The following is a 22074-nucleotide window of genomic DNA, read 5'->3' on the forward strand; positions in this document are numbered from 1 at the left end:
TATATCCTCCCCTAAAGCTTTCTATTTTTAGTTCCCCATTGATCATCATACAAACAGCTAATCTTGGTTTTTCCACTAATTACAGCATACATATTTTCTGTATATTCTTGGAAAAGGTTTCACTAAATGGACTTGTCACAATCTCTATAATTCCGGGTTTGCTCTCAGGATTTCAGGCTATCCTCAAAAGCGTCTTCTGAACTAGATGGGAACTAGTCTTTTCCTGACACACCTGTTTCTCCATAAGTGATCCTGTAGTATCTCACGGTGACTGGTGGTGCGTCCCAGCTGATCAGTAGGCTGGTGGGGGTGGCGGCAATAACTTCCAAGTTAGTTGGAACATCAGAAACTAAAAAAGATATGGGGAAAGTGGTCACTTCTTTAACTCTCAGATAATGCCCAGGATCACATGTGGTTCATTTTCCAGAACATTTCTATTATGTGCCAGTGAAAATAACTATGAACAATGAACATGAATAAAAAGTATCAATGATTTAAAGGTGTTTATTTACTTAGGTGTTTGGAACATAGCTGCTTGTGCTCAGGGCTAACTCTTTGCTCTGTGCTCAAGGGTTACTCCTGGCAGGTCTCAGGAGACCACATGTGGTGACAGGGATTGATCCTAAGTCAGGCCATGCAGAGTTTACACCCAAGACAATTTAATGGGAAAGACTGATAAAAATCTATTGATGGTTTTTTTTCTTTCTTTTTTCTTTTTGTTTTTGTTTTTTGTTTGTTTGTTTGGGTCATACGCAATGATGCTCAGGGGTTACTCCTGATTATGTGCTCAGAAATCGCTCCTGGCTTGGGGGCCCATCTGGGACACCAGGTGATCAAACCGCGGTCAGTCCTAGGCTAGCACTGGAAAGGCAGATGCCTTACTGTTCCATGCCATTGCTGGATTTTTTTTAACTTTTAATTAAAAAAAAAAACTACAAAAAAATTACAAAATAACATGAGCGTTCATATTTTCATTTCTTGTACTTGGTAACTTAACGCCTTTGTCACTATTACTTGTGTCTCTATTTCTTGTGTGTCTTTGTGTTTATTCATTTGAGACTCAGTTATGGATGTTAAGATATAGCTAGCTTGATATTTGCATATATTGCAAAATGACCACTACACTTAGTTTAGTCAACATCTGGACACATTCATAGCTATGAAAACATTTTTCTTGTCATAAAGGCTATCAAGATTATTCTCTTAGAACCTTCAAATATTTAGTTATTAACTTTAGTCACATTATTGACTATAGTAGTTCCCATATTATTATGCTATCCATATTACACGACTTAGGAATTTTTAGAACTAAAATATTATTTGAAATCGCCTGGTTTTTAATTCTAGGAGGTAAATTTCATTCTAGGGGGTAAATATTCTTTATTGTCTCTTTTTTCTTTCAATGTCTCCATAATATGAGCCATTTTTTCAGATGATAAATACAAAGCAACTTCATTAAGGGTATCAGCCACACTTCCTCTGAGTTTCTTTTTAGATCAAAAAACTAGTTACCTGTTGATTGTTGACCAACCAAAGGAACACTTTGCTCTCTGCCATAGAGAGCAATGATGCTGACAATATATTCTGTGCCTGGAAGGAGGTTGGTGAGAGTGATGGAATTGCGAGAAGGGGGCACTCGGTCTTCTCGGGGTCTTCCACTGGAGCGCTCAGGATGATGTCGAATTATGTAACCAGTTATGGGAGCTCGAGGAGCAATCCAATGGACAGTGAAGGAGTTGGCAGTGATATCAGAAAAGTCAATGCCACTTGCAGAATCAAGACCTGTTTTTCCCATCCAAGGTAGGAAGAGATGAGGGGTGGAGAGATAACACAGGCTTAGAAAGTGAGGAAGAGTATTAGGGAAATTCACATATATTCAACAATTCTGTCCTTTCTTCTGAACAAAGTACTTGGCTAGAAACCTCAAAGTAGAGGCACTGATTCTAAACTTCAAAAATTTTAAGCTGTATTAATTGAAAATGCCAAATCAAGCATGCTTTTTTTTTTTTGAGAAGTAATCCAAGTAACTTATGTGTCATTATAGTACATGTTACAATATTTTAAAAATTGACGTTTTCAAATGCTGCAATGTTGAAGCATGAGATGTTTCTTTCCTGTAAAAGTAAGTACATCTATCAAATAAAATGAGATCTGCTCACTCTCGACTAAAGTATTTGGCTCTCAGACACTCATGAGGGAATGGATAGATCAACAGGTTGTTAATGATGCTAAACAAAAATCTTTCTTTAGATAAAATAAGAATTATTTGAGCAAACTACATGCTGGCAATCCCCCTATCTCCCTCCATTCTACGAATTGAGAATTTGATGAAGTGCAGAAGAAGTAACAATAATTTTGTGTTAACTTCTAATATATATCACTTTTATCTCTCAGACGCCAAGCAGATTTTGGTGTTAATCATAACATCAATTTGTTTATTTTAATATTAGACTCAAAGTAAATTGGGATAGTACAATTGCTTTTGGGAAGCAAGTGGCCTATAATAAGCAAACTGAACTAAATTTCACCTTTTTTATTTTATTTTTTAATTCTTGGGCCACACCCAGCAGCGCTCAGTGGTTACTTCTAGCTCTGCACTCAGAAATCTCTCTTGGCAGGCTTGAGGGACCATATGAGATTAGGGAATCAACCCAGGTTCATCCTGGGTTGGCCGCGTGCAAGGCAAATGCCCATCCATTGTGCTATCTCTCTGGCACCTAAACTTCACATTAATAAAGGAAACTTACTAGAAGCATTTATGTTTAAGAAAGCACAATTCAGTTTCTTTTTATAGTAAATCAGTATTTTATTAGAAGGAAAAAATATAAACTTATTGGCTTAGTAAAGGAGGGAAAATATTTGGTGACAGTAATATGCTGTCATTAGACAGAGCACTGCTCAATAGGAATGGCTATTACCATCTCAAACTAAAACAAATTATGAGATATTCTTTCGGAGAGATTTATTTGGGGAACCACTCCCAGTGGTGGTCTGGGGGTCCATTTGGTTTGGTGTTCTGTGTGATGCTTGGGGCCCAGGTGGTGTCAGCAGTCAAACCTGGGCCTCCCAACTGCAAAACATTACAAGTTATCATTCAAGGCAATTGCTTTTAACACAGATCTGTGCTTCTGAACTTTTTTTGACTATGGGTCCCTTCCGAACATCTTTCTTGTGGTCTCCTAACCTTCCTATTGGCCCTCTAATCTCATGCTGTGTCCCCTTCGCATTTATGTGATTTTCACTTGTTAACACCCTTGGAATATGCCCAAGGCCCAATTTTAATTTTAAGATTTGGAAGTTGAGAGTAGAATTTTAGTGAAAGAAGAGCAGTGTAATTATTGGGCAAGGTTTTCTTCCTCCTGGCCTCTCTCCCTCTCTCCTTTCCATCCTTCTTTCCTCCCTTCCTTGTTTGTTTTGTTTTGGGGCTAAGCCCCACAGTTCTCAGTGGTTACTTCTGGCTCTGTATTCAAGAATTAGTCTTGAAGGTGCTCAGGGGACCATATAGAATGCCCAGGATCAAACCTGGGATAGCCACTACATGCAAGGTTAAGGGTCCTACTAACTATACTACCTTACCCAAAACTCTTTTCACATAAGTAAGTGATCAAAAAGTGATGATGATGATGATGATGATGATGATGATAAGGCAACTGCCAGAACGACCACACAAGATGGAAATGTATTTTCAGCATTATTCTACTTTGTTGGTGAAAAGTTAGTAGGTGCAGGAAAGAAACAAAGAATGTAGGCAACTCAGAAACCTGTCAGCAGTATGAATCTGTTTGCACCAAATAAGAACCTAAAATTTGAGTCGCAAACAATGAATAAATAAACAGAGAACACTGGTAGGCAAAAACTACTTGATCAGCAGTTTTTCAATGTGACTCACCTGTTTTCTGTCTTCCTCGGAGAGGATTGCTCCGGTGATTTTCATAAACACTGAAGACACTGACTAAATATTCTGTGCCAGGCAGGAGATCTGACGAGGCAAGTTGGATTAATTTTAAATTTCTTGTATTTTGGAAAAATCAACACAAATATTTCAACTCAGTATATCCAAAGTCTAATCCTGTAGCCTATTCTCACCTGTGTGAGGGCTGCTACCTGGAGATGTACTATAATTAGCTGATAAGAAAGTTCCTGCTTGTCCTAAAACACTTTATCTAAGCCCTGGTGCTCTCACTTTTGCCTCTGTGAATATGTCTCAATAGCTTCGGAACTTAAGTGGGTTACTGGAGAGTAGGTCCATTGAAGACACATTCTAACAATGATCGTGGCAACCGAGGGGTTATCATTTACAACCCTACCAGGTAGTCTACAATTTTTTTTAAGTAGTTTTGTTACCACACAATAAATGGCAAAGTTTAAAGTGTTCAGTGTGATAGGGCTTTGTATATTGATACAAAATTACAAAAATTTTTATAAAAACTTTTGGGTCACACCTGGGTGTGCTCAGGAATGACTCCTAGCTTTGCACTCAGGAATCACTCTAGTCTAGGCAGTGGTCAGGAATATATGATTCTGGGATCAAACTAGGCACATTGTCTAAGTCTAAGCTTATCTCCAGACCAAAAGCATTATATTCTGTAGAGTAAGTGATCAACTGATTACATTAAAGTAAAAACAGAATGCTTATAAAAATTAAAGAAACATTTTCAGGATTTCTCTTCCATTTTTAGAACCACTAAGAGTACTGAGTATATTTTATAACTTTGAACTCTTATCCATTAGACACCAATCACCCCACTCCTTAGCCTCCTGTGTGTGTGTGTGTGCATGCACACACACACACACACACACACACACACACACAATCTCCTCTTCAAAAATCCTGCAAAGATTGGGAGAAACCACTGGAGACCACTTGTTGCACCTGTGAGGTAAGATAACAGTGATTTCTTGGGGTTTGGGGGGAGGCATGGCTACTTGACCTTGAAAGCAGGATCTAGAAAAAGATTTTAGAACACATGATAAATATGTAGCTAAGGTGGGAGTCGACAAAGGTCCCTAAGTAGGTTCTTGTGTTTTGAGTGATCCCAGTATGCTCCAGAACAGTAGTAGTATTCTGTGGACCTGATAGTGTTCTCACCTCAGCTACAAAACAAGATGTATGGAAGTTCCATTGTTCTTTCTCTTTTTGCTGTGATAGTGAAAATGATAAGAAGCAACATTTGCCTTAAACTCAATGCATACTGAAGTCTGCTTTTGTTTTCTTTAATAATAAAGGCTGCTTATTTCAAAGAGTAGGAAATATAAAGATATAATTTCATAAATCATTGTTTATTTTAATGTGAGTTATTTACTAAGTCTTCCAGTTTTAGAGAAATTCTGTGATAACAGATTCCTTCTGAAAGACAAATAAAACTTCAAGCTTTTTTTTAAAAAAAAAATAACAGCACTCTGATCTCAGGCACTGGTGCTACATTTTAGAATGCTATCAAGATTAGCTAGTGACAGTTTTTTTTAAAAAATGAGACAAGAGTGACAATATTTTCCATCATAATTTTTTTCTCTCCAAACATTTAGATTTAGTTTCTCCTAGCATTCATTATTTTCTTGTGAATATTTTAGAGAATTTGTTTGAAGCTTTGGAACTTTGCTGCTGGGATTTTCCCACTGTGATTTAGAAAACCTCTAAATATTAAAGACATTAAAATAACAATAGACACAATGTATTTCAAATTTTACAAAGCTGCACATTATTTCTGGTGCGCATTTTATAGTTCTATTGTTGCTGAATTAAAGTTTCTTTCTCCTCTATGACAATGCAAAAATCTTCCCTTATGCTCTAGCTTAGTACTTCACGAACAGATGCATTTGCTTACTTGTTAAGACCACAGCATTATTCGAAGGAGATATAGTCAACTCTGCCTCATCGTCCTCATTTTTCACAGGTGAGTAGCGAACCAGGAAGCTGGACAAATCAATGGATGGAGGTGGGGCCCATGTAACACGCATAGTGTCTGGACCAATGTTGGTGAATTTCAAGTCAGTGGGAGCAGGGATAGCTGGTGTCAAAGGAAAAGGAGGTCTACATCAATGACATTTTAGAATTTAACTTGAAACAAAGCTGAAAAGGTAAAAATCAATAATTCATGCGTAATGGAAACAAGAATCAAAATCATGCATTCTAATCTAGACCATAGTTAACTGCTGTTAAAATAAATCACTAAATACAGTATTGTTAGACCCCTTTAGCTTTTGTTATCAATATATTTTATAGAATAATTTTAATCTATTTTCATCTGCACATTTTTTAAATGAAAATATTAATATGCCTGAAGATTATTTCAACCCGAGCTGAAGAGGCCACACAGCAAGAGAAACATAGCAGAACTCTTCAAAGAAACACATGCACACAGACAAAAAGACAAGAGAGTGCTACAGCCCTCTTTGACATATAACTAGAGTTAATGGCATAGGTATACTTCCATTCCGTGAATTCTACTTACAAGTGAAAAGAGTTCATGCAAATGGGTTCTCAGGATGTTTCTTACCATGCAGGTCAGAGAGCCTTCATTATGTTGCATGCTTATCCCCAGACTGTGGTTAAAGAGGAATTTCCTAATAGTGCCATGGCAATAAAGCCTAAAATGTTCCAAATTTTCCTTTTTTTTTTCCTTCCAACTCTAAATTTTAAGGGGATTTTGGACAACTATAAAGAAGGAACATTGTAATGTCTATTAAGGAGTAGAAGGAAGATGATGATGTGTATTTCAAAAGTATACATCTTCATAGTCACTGATGTTCATTAAACAATTTAGTATTCATGAGATATTCCAAAAATAAAAACTACAAATTTGGTTACTCTGTGCATTGAGAGATATCTGCATTTCTGCAACCTTATGCCACTTACTTGTGGTTTAAAGGAAAAGGGATTTAAGTCCACTTGCAAATATCTCCTCTAAGGCACCTTCCCTTCCTGATCCCCCGATCCCCCTCTCAACTCCTATCCACCCTCTCTTTACTATTGGGCAATTGTTGGCTTTTCCTTCAAGATATTCGTTTTTAACCACAGTACCTGGGTAGCATGCAACAGTATCCATGTGTCAAACACAGAAGTTTACAAAATTCACCCGTATGCTGTGTCACTGTAGTTGGGGCACTCTCTCCGCCATTAACAAGAGTGATAACGCTGATGTCATAGTCAATGCCAGGCTCCAGCCCTGTTACTGTGTAGTATCCTACTGAGGAGTCCACAAAATCTTCAAAAATAGGGATCCCTTCTCCTGCCGCAACTACTGTGATGCGGTACCCAATAATAGTGGAAGCGTTTAGCGGGGTCCACCTCAGGCCGATGCTTGAATCGGTTATGTCAACAAAGCTTAAGTCAGAGAGTTGGGGCACCTCTATTGAGTTACAAAGCAGAGTAAGGGGAAGGGCACAAAGAAAACAGAAGCAAAAAAAAAAAGAGGAAAAAATAAAGCAGTGTACATCAGGTTATTGATGAAATGTTAAAGCAATGGTAATATGCAATCTGTTCCCAATGATCTGAAAAGACTTTGTATGCATCATAAATTATCTGATTTCTTGGGAGAATAAAACAAGTTATGGCATTCTTTTAGGAGTATTTTTGCATTTTGAAAATGTCTCTAAATAGTCTCAGGCTCCTAAAATTTACTGGTCTGTTTTGGATGTCAAAACCATTTCAAGAATTTAAATATAACATTTGTGATATGCATCAACAATATATCTGTATATAAATTGCAAACATTTCCAATAGAAAAACTAGGTGTGCATGAAAAAGATTTTTAAAAATATAGCTGAAGATTTTGTTCTCTTCTCCATACAAAAACTCATGACAACTGTATGGCCACAATACTAGGACAATGTGAGTCAATGTATCATGGCCTATCCCATGCGAGAAGACATTCAGGCCAAGACCAGGCCTATGGCCAAGGAGAATGTCAAATATTTTCTTCAAATACAAAAAGTTATTTAATTACTATCAGTCAAAACATGCTGCTAAAGAGTGCAAAGGGGATCAAACCTGCCTAATGATTCATTCTGCAATGTAATTTTGGAAAAACAACAAACCTCTCCATAGACAGCCCCTCAATGTTGTCTTTGAATCACAGGAAGAATTATTCTAAAGACAAAGCCTAAATGTCTATGGTGTTTGTTTTTAGGTCACTTCCAGCAGTACTCACATCTTACTCCTGGCTCTGTGCTTAAGTATCACTCCAGGCAGTGTTTGGAGGACCATATAAAATGCCAGAGATTGAACCTGGGCCAGCTACATGCAAAGCAAGTGACCTAACCGCTATATGTTTGCTCTGCCCCCTCAATGTTTTGCATTTTTACTTTGTAATTTTAAAAAAGTGGTTTCTGCAAAATAAAGAATTTGACATACCAACAAAGTGCTATTTGAGTGCTCACATATGAAGGCAAAGGCTGTTTCTTAAACTGCATCTGAAAATTGATGTGTGCCATAAAATCAGGTGCAAGTGTCCCAATGGGATGCATTTACCATATTACTTTGAGCCTGTCAGTACTGAATACAAACACTTGACATTGTTTTAGTAATATTTCCACGTGAGCAGACAGCACAGAGTTAATGCCATGGTTGCCACTTCATTACATACTCTTTGCAACAAAAAGCATCCCAGTAAAGCACCGACAATCAAGCAATGTTAACAGCAAGCATTTCCCTGACAAGTTGCTTTAACATCAGGAAGCCAGAATTAAATTCCAAACATATTTGAGACCCTCATTCACCTGTGGATTTCGAAGTTTATCCCCACTCTTATTGAAACTGCCATTCTGATCAGAACAGTTTATTTCTCTTTTACCTGGAGTGATGGTATCAGATATAGGGGCACTTTCCATGTCATCCTTGACAGTGTAAACACTGACATTGTACTCCAAGCCAGGACTCAGGTTTTCAAAAGTGCAGGTACTCTGATCTGGATGGACCATTTCTTCCAAAGAATATCCCTCCTTGCCATTTGTAGGAATGGTCGTAATTCTATAGCCAGTAATGTCTGGTAAAAATAGAAAAAGTTACTGCATGGAACATTGGCAACTCAACATCAAATTAGACTCCAATAATGGGCCTATTAAGAGGAATTTGACTGTTTATGAGGCTTCTCATTAATTAGTGCTTGCAACAACCCTTTGGATCAAGTATTTATATCCTCAGTTCAAAGAAAATATTGGAAAAAGGAAAGGCTATTTCTTGTCTTTAAATTCCATTGTTTTTTCTATGCCTTTACTCTGCTATTTCTTCATGAACCATCTGCAAGATACCAATCTACCTACTCAATACTATATTTCCTGCGTAGGCACATTCCTCAAACCACTCTTCTAATTTCAAATGAATGTACTTCTGAGATTTACATAAAGGGAAAAAGAAAATGTGACAAAATGTAAAGCAAAGGAAAGTCTACTTATTCTCGAGGAAGACTATTAACTATTAAAGACTTTGAGAATTCTAGAATCCCAGACAGTGGGAAGATTGTATAAGAGAGAGACATGCCAATGAAAATGGTGACTACTACAGATCCACAGAGACAGACTAAAAGTTAAACAACTTCAGTGTAATTATACATGAATATAGCTAAGTTTAATATATCAAAGGCAAAGAAATTATGCTACATTTTGCCATTAGCAACAGGGTAAACACTACAGTGGAACATATATCTGAGAAAATCCAACTAGATAAGAAGCTATGATTTAAGGTATTGTACTGGCTACTGTACTATTCAAATAGACCAGGTAAGACATCCCTTAAGATGTCTTAAGGGATAATAACCTCAGTACCAGCAAGCATGAAATTTACCAACTTGAAAGTGCCAAACTATTCTGTCACTTTTACATAACATCAATATAATAGTGTAGCTTTGATCTAGATGACATTTTTCAGATAATGAAAACATCACTAAAATAACTCAGAGAAAGATTAAAAAGAAATATTTTGAGCTGGCCTATATGTGTGATGATATACACTGAACTGAGTAAGAGATAAATGCCTTCTCTGTGTGCCTAAGTAAAATAAGACCACTTAAGAAAATTACAGTAAAATAATAAATTACAGTGAAAAATTGATTGAAAGAATCCAGCTAAGGATGCATTCCACTTTATTTGTAACTTGAAGTTTTCTCAGTAATGAGAAAAATGTGAAATCCTGTTGTTCAGTAGTGATGGCTCCAAGATACCCAATACTCAATAACAAGAACACCATTACATTTTAGTCACCACTTCTTTAGGAAAAGGCTTTCATATAAATTTGGAAAAGGTCAGCACTATGTAAAGGCACTCCTGTCATTCCCGTGGTCCTTCATGGTTCTTGATTATTGCTATAGATATCTTGATATAGTTAGAATTTTAAAAAACACTATCGGGGTTGGCGAGGTGGCGCTGGAGGTAAGGTGTCTGCCTTGCAAGCGCTAGCCAAGGAAGGACCGCGGTTCGATCCCCCAGCGTCCCATATGGTCCCCCCAAGCCAGGGGCAATTTCTGAGCGCTTAGCCAGGAGTAACCCCTGAGCATCAAACGGGTGTGGTCTGAAAAACCAAAAAAAAAAACACTATCAATCTGTGTGAATAAAAGCCCTAGACAGAGCTTTATTTAAAGGTTTAGAATAGCCATGAAACTCCTTATAGTTAGATCTTTTTTAGTATTTCATGTAAGAGCACAAAACAAACATGCTATGTAATTCCAGAAATACAGTGTTGTCTGGGGGAAGAGTCTGAAAACAGCAGTTACAATGTGGCTGTAAGAAGGGCAACTATTTTTTGCCCCAGTTTTCTTATTCTTTTTTTTTTATTGCTGTTGTTTTTTTTTTAGGGGGTCACACCCAGCAGCACTCAGGGGTTACTCCTGGCTCTATGCTCAGAAATTGCTCCTGGCAGGCTCAGAGACCATATGGGATGCTGGGATTTGAATCACCTCCTTCTGCATGCAAGACAAACGCTCTACCTCCAAGCTATCTCTCCGACCCCTAGTTTTCTTATTCTTAATAATTTTTATTCTTATTTGGGTTTGGAAGCCATGCACAGTGGTGCTTGGGACACATGTCAAGAAATGTCAAGAGTCTAGGGGCCGGAGAGATAGCATGGAGATAAGGCATTTGCCTTGCATGCAGAAGGACGGTATGGTCCTCCAAGCCTGCCAGGAGCAATTTCTGAGCATAGAACCAGAGTAACCCCTGAGCGCTGCTGGATGTGATCCAGAAACCAAAAAAAATAAAGAAAGAAAGAAATAGAATCTAGTCTTCTACATATTAAGCACATGCTCAGCTCTTTGAGCTTTCTCCCTAGCACATCCTCATCTTTAAAATGAGATCATTTGACATTTCTATCGAGTAAAGATGTTAGTGAAAAACTCAGAACAAAGTATTTGTGAACATTCATTGGATTAGAAACAGAATATTTCTTAACACACAAAAGGAAAATTATGTGGGGTGAATTCAGCCATTTGTTTGGCAACTTCTGTGCAACTAAGTCAAAAAGCAACTTCTAGAATTCTTTTCCTCAGCCTGCAGGATTCTTTACAACTAGTGAAGGATCTGCCACCTGTCATACTTCTGAAAGCATCATGTATGGCTGTTCTCTTTCCTGTGATTTCCATAAACTTCCAGTAAATCTCTTTGCATGCAGCTGCATGACATGCACATGTGTATTCCTCTATTTTGACCACTTTTTCTCTGAGAATGTCTTCAGATACTTGCTGTGAGAAGGAAGGTATTATGCCTATTGTCTTCTGATACTCCCCAAACTTTAGACTTACCGGGAGTGGTGCTCCTCTCCCAAGACACTATAAGCACACCAGTGTTGGGGTTTGACTCCAGATTTAAGTTTGCCGGAGGAGACAATGCTATTGAGAAAAATTTAATAATAATAAAATTAAGTTAAAAGTAAAAGCTAGGAAAGCATTTTATGTGTAGAACATTCCCCCCCCCCTCCATTTTTCCACTCTCATTTTGAATTATGGGGGGATCCCACCTAAGCAGTTATCAGGTGGCCTGGCATCACTTCCAGTGATACGTGGTCAAGAATTTTCAAAGCTCAAGCCCAATGGTACAGTACTGGGGGCCTCTATGGCCATACTCAGTGGTACTTGGGGGACCATGCAGGTACGAGTGATAGAACTTGGGGCTTTGTGCATGCAGAGCAAACATAGAAAATATCTTCTCAGCCTTTTCACTTCCTTAGTCACTTAAACAAATTGGGTATGGGATGAGGTTTAGGGGTAACACCCAGCAGTACTCAGGGACTGCTCCCAGCTTAGAGCATAAATGAGACCATTTTTGAAGTTGCTCAGAGGATCATGAAGAGCTGGGGACTGATCTGGGCCTCTTACATGCAAAGCATGTGCCCCAGCCAATTAAGCTATACATCCAGTCATATTTCTTAGTCATTTTAGAAGAATCAGTAAAAATACATAAGTTGTACATCAGAGTGAACAAGCAGGTTTTTGAGAGTTTCCTTAATGATTTTTATAATATATAGGAATACTCTCTGGTTGTCAATTCATCAAATATTCTTGATAAGGAAAATATACCATATTTTTTCATACCATAAGATACCCCCCCACACACACAAGATAAAGGAAAATGTCTGTGTGTCTTATGGAATGAATGCCACTGGAGCTGAAGCCTGAGTTTAGGGGACTTTTGTTTTTCTTATATTAACAAAAAGTACGTTTAAAATGTTTTTTGTATTATTTTCTGATGTTAAAAATAAAGTTAGGTAAATAAATGTGTTTAACCAGCTGTGGACCAGCATATTGTAAATATACTTTGGCCTTGCAGGCTGGTTGTTCTCAGCTGCCATCTCCTTTTGGTTTTCCTTGTCTAAAAACTATGTGCACCTTATGGTCAGGTGTGTCTTATAGAGCAAAAAATACAGTATTTCAGATACTATGAAATTTACAATATGAGTTGGACATGCTACTTACACTTTAAAAATTACACGTGGAATGGCTAGACCATTCCAATATGCAAATAAGTACAAAGTGACTGAATATCCACTATTTTTAGTGAGTTAATTGCAAATGTTCAAGCGTTCATTTAAATATAGCTTCACAAACTATAAAAATAGAAAAATATTTTTAAAAAGTCTTCTTACGCATCACTATTTTATTGACAATGGGTTTGTCTTTCTCTTTCCCATCTTTCAGGGGTGTGATGGAGTAAGTGTATTCCACGCCTGGAGTCAGACCAGACACTATGATGCTGCCGGATTCAGAAACTGCTTCTCGTCCTGATTCACCTCCCTGGCTTGGCCAGACATTTAGCTAGAAGAGTGAGAAAATAAACAAATACCCAGTAACACATCCTTTCAGAGCTAAGTTACTGCTGAGAGCCTGTGGCTCTGTTCTAGAGCATATGAATGGAGTAGAAGCACAATGTATGATCACTAAGGAATTTGGAGCCTGTAGCCAGAAAAATCTCTAGGCTGTGGGACATATGGAGAAGAGGTCTCTCTTTGAAAGCTTCATGAAGGGCTTCTCATATTAGAAGCTTCAGAGAAATGATACTACATATTATTTTTGCTGGATTAAATAATAATCTCACAGCAGAAACCATAAAAACATAGGAATATGAAGTCATAGGCAGTACTCTCCTATTTTAGTTTTTGCTGTGAGAAATCCCCTAGCTTTCTCTTTAATGAGTTATTAATATTTAGTGCTCTTTTAGTTAGCAGATACTAGCTGTAATGTATTGTACCGTGATAACACTCATGAGTAACACTCATGATCAGACTGGTGCTGTAACATAGTATGTCTAAAACTCAACTATGAATAACTATAAATAGGCATATTTATGTTCAACTATAGAGGCATAATTTGTATGGTATTAGGTATCAGAAAGTCAAAATATTATTAAAGAACATTAAAAAGTTGCAATCTCCAAAAAGAAAGGATCCCTCTAAATATAAGTAACATACTCATTAATATGGTGATTTGCATATACCAAAAAGGAAGCAAGCTTTAACAAAAAAAGAATCAGGAAAAGTTAGTCCTGATTTCTACTCATAGTACATATTTGTCTCTTTCTATTCCAAATGTGAAAGAAAACAATTCTTTTTAAGCATATTTACCTGTGTTCTTCATTGGCCTAATATTAATGCTTTAAAGCACAAGAACTCAGATAAGTGCTAGAAGGACCTTAAACTCGGGGCCAGAGAGGTGGCGCTAGAGGTAAGGTGTCTGCCTTGCAAGCGCTAGCCAGGGAAGGACCAAGGAAGGACCGTGGTTCGATCCCCCGGCGTCCCATATGGTCCACCCAAGCCAGAGGCAATTTCTGAGCACTTAGCCAGGAGTAACCCCTGAGCATCAAATGGGTGTGCCCCCCAAAACAAACAAACAGACAAACAAAAAAGACCTTAAACTCAACATCAGTTAAGAGATTAACCACAGAACTTTAAAGGAATTGAGATGCAACTGATTGGATGAAAATGTGATTTTTTTTTCCTCAAGCAACTCTAAGTTTAATTACTCTCTATAAATTGACTTTCATGAACCTGTTGACAACCTATTTACAATAATATATCAAATGATGTTTCCCTACGTACTTTCAAATGGAGTTCCTTGGGAGAAAGGATAAAGAAAGTAAGATAAACAACTAACAGTTCCATTCAAGTTTTGTAGTGTTTGCAGTTCATTTTCATTCTCTCAGACTGTTTTCCCAGGATTGAAGAGGATATATTTTGTAGTGCAGATTTTGTAGTGCAGAAGTATTGCTCCATTCACACAAAATGGGTAGGTAGATATGAAGTGAAAGAAGAATCAAATGTTCCTGAATATCTTATTTGCAACACTTTCAGATACATATGAAGATGACTCAGGGTTGTATCACAGGGGGAAATGAAGATTTTGCTTTACCTTAAAACCAATCTTTGGAGCAGGTGCCCATGTAACAATAATGGAGTTTCCAGTGACTTCTGTGTTGTAAGGTGGAATGGAGCCAAGAGACTGCTCTGTGAAATAAAATCAATACACATGTTTACACCTTAGAATCCGATACCCGGGCCAATGGAAGTTTTCTGATCAAGAATGTCAATTGAACCAACCAACCAGTATGGAATATGATATATGTTCTTGCACTGGATGAGAATTTGGAGCAGACAAATACTTCACAATGTTTTAGGTGCTACCCAAACCCTTGGAGCACTCACAAAAATGCAAGATCTGAATCATTAAATGCAATATGGAGATTTTCTGCAATTTTGAAATGCTGGTGTCTGCCAGTTCATGAATCATGTTTAATTAACCAGGAACTCAGGGAATCAAGAGGACCCTTTCAGCTCCTCAGTTCCATGATAATTTGAGTCTTTGAATCTTGGTTGGGATTTGAGTTTGATGACAATAAATGTTCTCCAATGTCAGTATAAAATGAAAAGTTGGTCACCAATGACTGATTATTATTCTGCTTCTTAATCACTATTTAGAGAACAATGCTTTAGTGACCTAAAAAATTAGCTTTCTGCTAGATAATTCTCGCATGATGCAAAGTAACTTTATTGCAATTAAATATAATATATAAAAGTTAAAACAAAAAATACTACTATGGGAACACTTTTGAATTGTAAAGATATTTTTTTCTCTGGAAATGTGTGATGATTCATTCAGGACAATACTGTAGCAACTAGTACTCTGCCTCTAGAATGAGGAATTAGAATAAAAAGTCATACATTTCCTAACACCACTGTTATTTCTTTTAGTTTACTTATATTACTTTTAAAACCCAGAACCAAGAAAAAGAGCATGTATCGGGCCCAAGAGTTAGTGCTTTTGCCTTGCAAGTGCCCAACTGAGTTTGACACATGGCACATACAAAGACCTTATAGGTTCCACCAGGAGGGATTACTGAGCACAGAGCCAGAGGTAAGTAAGGCTAAAAAGGCTAAAGTAACCATGGGTGTCACACAAAAACCAAACAAAGAAAGACAAAATAGAAATTTTCAACAATTTTGTAGCATTACTAAAAATGTAATATTTCTAAAATATAATTGAATGGGTAAGCTGAATCCTGCAATAAAAGGAAATAAATATTTCATTAGCTGGCTGCTCTGGGAAGGGCAGTCTGAAAGCTACATTGTTGAGTAAGGTGAACTAAATTCAAGAATCTCAAGTGTTTGGTAATTCAAAATATTTGCAGCCTTCCCTAACATTCCATCCTGTTTACATCTCAACTAAATTCTATTTTCCTTGACAAAAAGAAACACTATAAAATGCACTTATACTAAATTGTTAATGACAGTGTCATCTTCTAGATTTTAACAAATAAAGCCTAAGAAGTCTTGAGTCTACAATTTTCTCCTTAGCTTCAATTATTTCTTTATTTGCCATAGGTAAATGGCCATTCTGATTTCTTTTTTTTTCTGAATTGTAATGTGCAATTAAAACTGCATTCTAAAATATTGTGTAACAGAACAGTCTCACCCATCTGTGGGATTTAAGAAAAATAAAAAGACATTATTGTAATAATACCCAAAGACAATAGAGATGAGGGCTAGAAGGACAGGCCCACCATATGAAGCTTACCACAAAGAGTGGTGAGTTCAGTTAGAGAAATAACTTCACTAACAACTATTATGACAATGGTAGTGAGCGAGATAAATAAAATGTCTGTCTCGAATATAGGCAGGGGGTGTGGGAGGAGGGAGTTGGGGGACATTGGTGTGAGAAGGTTGCACTGGTAAAGGGGGCTGTTCGTTTTTATAACTGAAACACCACTATAAACATGTTTGTAATCATGGAATTTAAATAAAGATATTAGTTAAAAATAAAATAAAATATTATGTAGGAAATAAAGATAAAGTACATGTATGAAATAACAATTCCAAGAGCTGCACTGAAGTACTAGTAAATTAATAACTAATTAGTACTGTGTCCCAAGGAGGTCTTGGTTTTGATAGCATTGTTTGGAGAAGACCTAGGATGGCTAACTCATGATGGATTCTCAGTGTCTTTAAAACTATCTGCCACTTGGCTGCTGCTGACTTTACCACAATGCCATAGACAGTCCTGTGTTACCAGGTAACTTGATCCAAGAAAGAGTTCTGAGCACAGGGTACTTCTTTCCTTGAACATCTGGGAAAGCCACAACTTCGTCACTAGTTACGAACTTCCCTACTGTCTTGGGTTTTAAGGCCAGGTGCTTTCCCTTGCTTGAACTAAACAGCAAGAATCTTTCAAAGTTTAAGATGATGCTCTCTGTCTGGGAAGATCATTAGAGGAAAATCTCCAAACCACAAACCCACAGACTAAGGCCAACAAAGGATGTAACTGTGAGTCTGAGCTATGAGTCCTGGCAAGTCTCACTGGTGAATAGACTGGCTGTTAAAGAAATAAAAATTGACCTATTTATAAAAGAAAATGCTGAGTTTTCCTCCTAGAAACATTTCCCTGACACCCATTTTCTCACATTTACTTTTATGAATTTAGCACAAGTTACAAAATTCAGAAAGGCTACTCCTAGGACTCAGCTTAGGGTTATTGCTCAGAAGTAAACAAGGCCCACTGATATTTATAGGTTATGGGGTGCTTGGAGATCAAGCAAATTTTTGGAAGTCTGCTTAGGTAGATACATTCAATCAAAACTTTTTGAGCTCTTTCCATTATTTTATTTGTTGGGGTTGGACCATACTGGGTTGTGCTCTGTGCTCTAGTTCAGTACTCACTCTTGGTGAGTTCTACATTTAAAAATGACATATGGTCAGTAAGAATCTACTGTAATCTCAGTTTGAATGCTGTAAAGTACATCTATCTATAAAAAAAAGATATTTACAAAGAAGATGTTTCTAAGAAATACAAAGATATTTTGTGTTAACAGATTTTAGAACCTTAGTAGCATTTATGTATAAAATAGAAAGATGGTTTTCATTAGGAGTCATCCCAGTAGTGCTGGGTGTGAATGGGGGGCTGGAGTCACACTCAGATGCTTGCAGGCATGGGCCTGAAGATTCAGTACTCAAGTATAAGCTTGGTTAGTCAATGCTTGGCAAACATTATGGTCAGCCACAGAGGTGAACGGGGCTCTGAAGGTTATAACCAGATGTGCTCAGGAAGTCATGAGAGGCCTTAAAAGCTCAAGCTAGATATGCACTCTATTAATTCAGCTCTGTGTAAACTTACAAGTAAGAAGCAAACATTACTTGCTTATAATTGCCAGTTACTTTGGAAATACACTTAAATACTATCCAAACTTCACATATATGTCAAATATACAGATGGAATAAATTTCTGGCAAACTATGAATGTGTGCAGGGGAAGTTTTATAGATAACTTCTTTGGGAAACAAACACTATAAAATTTGTTGAAAGCATTTTTGAAAATTGTAAAGGACTTTATAGTTGCATTATATGTTGAAAAAGTGCTATGTTAGTTGTTACTATAATTCAGAATGTTGAGTTAAAAATAACAAATGAAGGGGGCTTTGAAAAAAATAATGCTCAGCTAGAAAAGAGGTTTCTCATAATTCTCTGTATTGTGTATGAGAATCAGTTTGTGAATATAGGTCGTTACGGTGATGCACATAGGTACAAGATTTAAGGCTATTTTCTGTAAAACCATCGGCAAAAGGACAACCAGGACTAAAAATTATTGTCACTACTTTTCCGTCTGTGGAGTTTCAAGAGTAATTCTAAGAAATATAAAAAATAGGAAAGCTATTCTGTTCTGCAGAAGTACTTTAATCCACTGCAGTCAACACTCATAAAGAAATGATTTGCTTGACTTCACTTCTGGCTTTTATTCTGTTGATAGATATTTTTATTCTCCACTTAGAGCTAACTTTGATACATAAAATATTATTATGGAGACAGACGTGCCGATTTCTTCTTGCTTTAACTAGTATTTGGTAAATTCCTTTAATACGAGAGAATTCAACCTTTAATTAATTGGGAGCTTTAGAACATGTTACTCAAAGTCCTGCTCCCAGAGGAAAAGAGCTTGACATCATAGATGGAATTTAACACTCAGCTTCTTTTGTCAAGGAAGTCGTGCTTCAAGAAAATTACCAGCTGCACTCAACACTCAATACTCAGCAGTGTGCCTTGTGATTGCCATACTAGAACAAGTTCCTATTGTTCAGCCCCAAACATTTCAGGTACCAAAAAAATGGCTGGTGGACCACACTTTTGCGTAGCACTGCTGAAATATATTCTTTATGCTTGTTTGTTTTGGGGGCAACCCCAGTTGTGCTTGGGAGCTTATTCTTGGCTTTGTGTTTAGAGATCATTTATGGGAGTACTAGGAAGACAATATGTGGTGCCAGAAATCAAGTCTGGGTTGGCTGATTGTAAGTTTAAACACCTGTATACTTTCTCTCTGATTTCTAAGATACAGTCCTTTCCATTAAAAAAAAAAATCTTAGGGGCCAGAGAGATAGTACAGCAGTAGAGTGTTTGCCTTGCATGTAGCAGACCCAGGATGGACAGTGGTTCGAATCCAGGCATCCCATATGGTCCCCTGAGCTTTCCAGGAGCGATTTTTGAGCACAGAGCCAGGAGTAACCCTGAGTGCTGCCAGGTGTGGCCCAAAAACCAAAACCAAAAACAAACAAATAAAAAAAAAACTTAACTGCAGTCTTTGCAGTCAGGTTCTTTTGTGTGTGTGTGTGTGTGTGTGTGTGTAATTTTGGGGTTTGGGGTCAGACTTGGTGATGCCTGGGGAACTAGATAAACTATTGGGATCAAACCAGCTACATGCAAGATAAGCACCTAAACCTCTGTGTACTCAAATCCTGAACTAAGTTTTTAAAGTTAACTTTAAAAAACAAAGAAAGAACCTATGACCATGTTAAAAAAAGGTTTTGCATTACAGACTTACGAGCAGTAAAGATGCCAGTGACTTTGGGACTCTTCTGATTGTCTTTTACAGCTGTTAGGCTAACAGTGTACTCAGACCCTGGTTGAAGATTATCCAGCACATACTTCTTGGCAGATGGTGGTATATTATAGTTCTTGAGTTGACCTCCTCGAGTCAAGTCTGTTGTCAGTTGGTACCCAGAAATCTGAGCTCGAGGGGGTGTCCAGGTCACTATGACTGTAGAGTCAGCTTCATTGGTAAACTGGAGGTCCTTGGGAGCATCCAATTCTGGAAAGAAACACACATCAGTGAATATTTAAAGCTCAGGTATTTATTCTCCTGAAATACTAAAGTTCAGTTGAATTTTTCACGATTTCTCTTTTCAAGGTTGAAGCTAAAAGTCAAAGCTTTGGAAACAGGGAGCCATTAAGAAAGCAAAAGGTGCCCTGAGGTTGGCACTACTGACTCTTTCTGCTTCTTAGATCTGGAGAAAAAAATCTAATTTTCCAACCTGACTTTTCAATCATCCTCGGAATTACACTCTATATTATAGCACTGGCACTTCGAAAACCAAAGCACAAGCTCCTAGAAAGCCTTAAAGACTCTGCTCTTAGTCAAACAGGTTTAAAAACAAAGGGATAGTCCATGACAAGGGAAGCAAAATAAAGATTCTCATGGAAAAAATATATGTCTCTACATTTTTTAACTGAATTCTTCTCCATGAAAGAAGCAAAATCATTTTCACATGATTTGAATCATACCCAGTCATGGGAACATATATGCAGATCCTCACTCAAGGTAGGACACTGGTATGATTGCACTATCAGAAAGAATCACACTGAGTAGGGGGCTTCTCAAGTAGGAAAGCTAGCAGTCTTCAATTTTTATGTTTGTTTTTGAATCACATCCATGGTATGCAGGGGTTACTCTTGGTTCTCACTCAGTGATAATTCCTGTCAATATTTGGAGAAGCATATGGCATGCCCTAGAACAAACCTAGGTCAGCTACATGCAAGGCAATGCCTAACCACTGTACCTTTACTCTAGTCCCTAGAAGAAGACACTAAAAACACTTTTCAGAGAGTGTCTGAGAGATAGTCCAGTTTAATATCTGGAAGCATGAGATTTTGAGCCATGCAGATAGAGATATTACTTCCTAGCCTTGTAATCTGCAGGGATTTTTGTTGTTGATATTTTGTTTGTTTCTTCTTCTTTCTTTTTTTCCCCCTAAATCTCAGTTTTTGCATGAATTCATTAGCCAAAGACAAAATAGTAAGAATTTGCTCACTAGGTGAATAGATGAAAAATGCATATGAGAATTATGCCTGTAAAGATTTGAGTAGAGGCCTGGGCTCCTCTCAACATCAAATATCTGCCTAGTCCAGGGAAGACTCTACTGCTGCTCTGACATCGATTTACTCAAAAGAGTCTTCACTTAACACTGAGAAGATTTAAACAACAACAATGACCTGCATACTGGACAGGGCTTTCTGCATTGCCCTTTAATTCTGAGTTGAAATTAGATGCTGCTCCACACCATCCTGACTTCAATTGTAGAATATACAGATTCCAGGACCTTCAATACAGAAACAGGATACCAACAACAGAGACTGTGAAAAATATAACTGTATGAACACTATAGAGAATGACCAGGATTGGACAAACTAGTTTGCCTGGAGCTTAGAAATGGTCTTATGTCAGGAAACTTCAGGGGTAAGGTCTCCTTGTACTTAGGCCAACAGTTTTTCCTTTCCATGACCCCCATATTTTGGTGGGCCCATGCAAACAATAATTGCCACTCTAACATTGTTTATACAGTGCTCCTTTGACTCTAAACCTTTAAGAAACCACTAGTAAAAATATTTGGAACTGCAAAAAAAAAAAAGGTTTACATTAGTGTTAACATATATGCTTTTAGTTACACTAGCATTCTGGGGGATAAAGGAGGGAGAAAGGGATATATGCTTGCGAACAGGGATGAAGGGAGGACAACACTGTGGTGATGGATATTCCCCTGATTCAATGTTAATATGTACTTAAAATACTACTGTGAAAGATATGTAAGTCATTAAGATAAAAAAGATTGTGTTTTATTCAGAAATGTTCTTTGACTTACATGTATTATTATATTAATTATATGTTATTTTATGTTATGTTACTATATTATGTTATGTCAGTTTACCTCAATATGTTAATCAATTTTGTCTCTTGAATAAATTCTTACAATAAAAACAAATCTGCCTAGTTTATCAGAGGTAACGAATTCCACTGTAAGAAGCATCAAGAGCCTACATTTGAAGGCTGAGGTAGAATTGTA

General features: G+C 37.3%; 1 protein-coding gene across 1 annotated transcript in view; it reads right to left on the reverse strand.

Moving 5' to 3' along the window:
- Nucleotides 1–22074, reverse strand: part of FN1 (fibronectin 1) — an 80908-nt gene that overhangs the window by 24229 nt on the left and 34605 nt on the right. The window contains exons 20-28 of the mRNA XM_049784332.1: nt 19779–20045; nt 14829–14923; nt 13070–13238; nt 11730–11816; nt 8793–8984; nt 5826–6008; nt 3890–3979; nt 1513–1782; nt 233–349 (exon numbers count right to left, since the gene is read on the reverse strand). Coding sequence (XP_049640289.1) covers nt 233–349; nt 1513–1782; nt 3890–3979; nt 5826–6008; nt 8793–8984; nt 11730–11816; nt 13070–13238; nt 14829–14923; nt 19779–20045 — 1470 coding nt within the window. The remainder of the gene's footprint in view (nt 1–232; nt 350–1512; nt 1783–3889; nt 3980–5825; nt 6009–8792; nt 8985–11729; nt 11817–13069; nt 13239–14828; nt 14924–19778; nt 20046–22074) is intronic.

Source organism: Suncus etruscus, chromosome 1 (genome assembly GCF_024139225.1).
Source record: "Suncus etruscus isolate mSunEtr1 chromosome 1, mSunEtr1.pri.cur, whole genome shotgun sequence".
NCBI classification, from domain to species: domain Eukaryota; kingdom Metazoa; phylum Chordata; class Mammalia; order Eulipotyphla; family Soricidae; genus Suncus; species Suncus etruscus.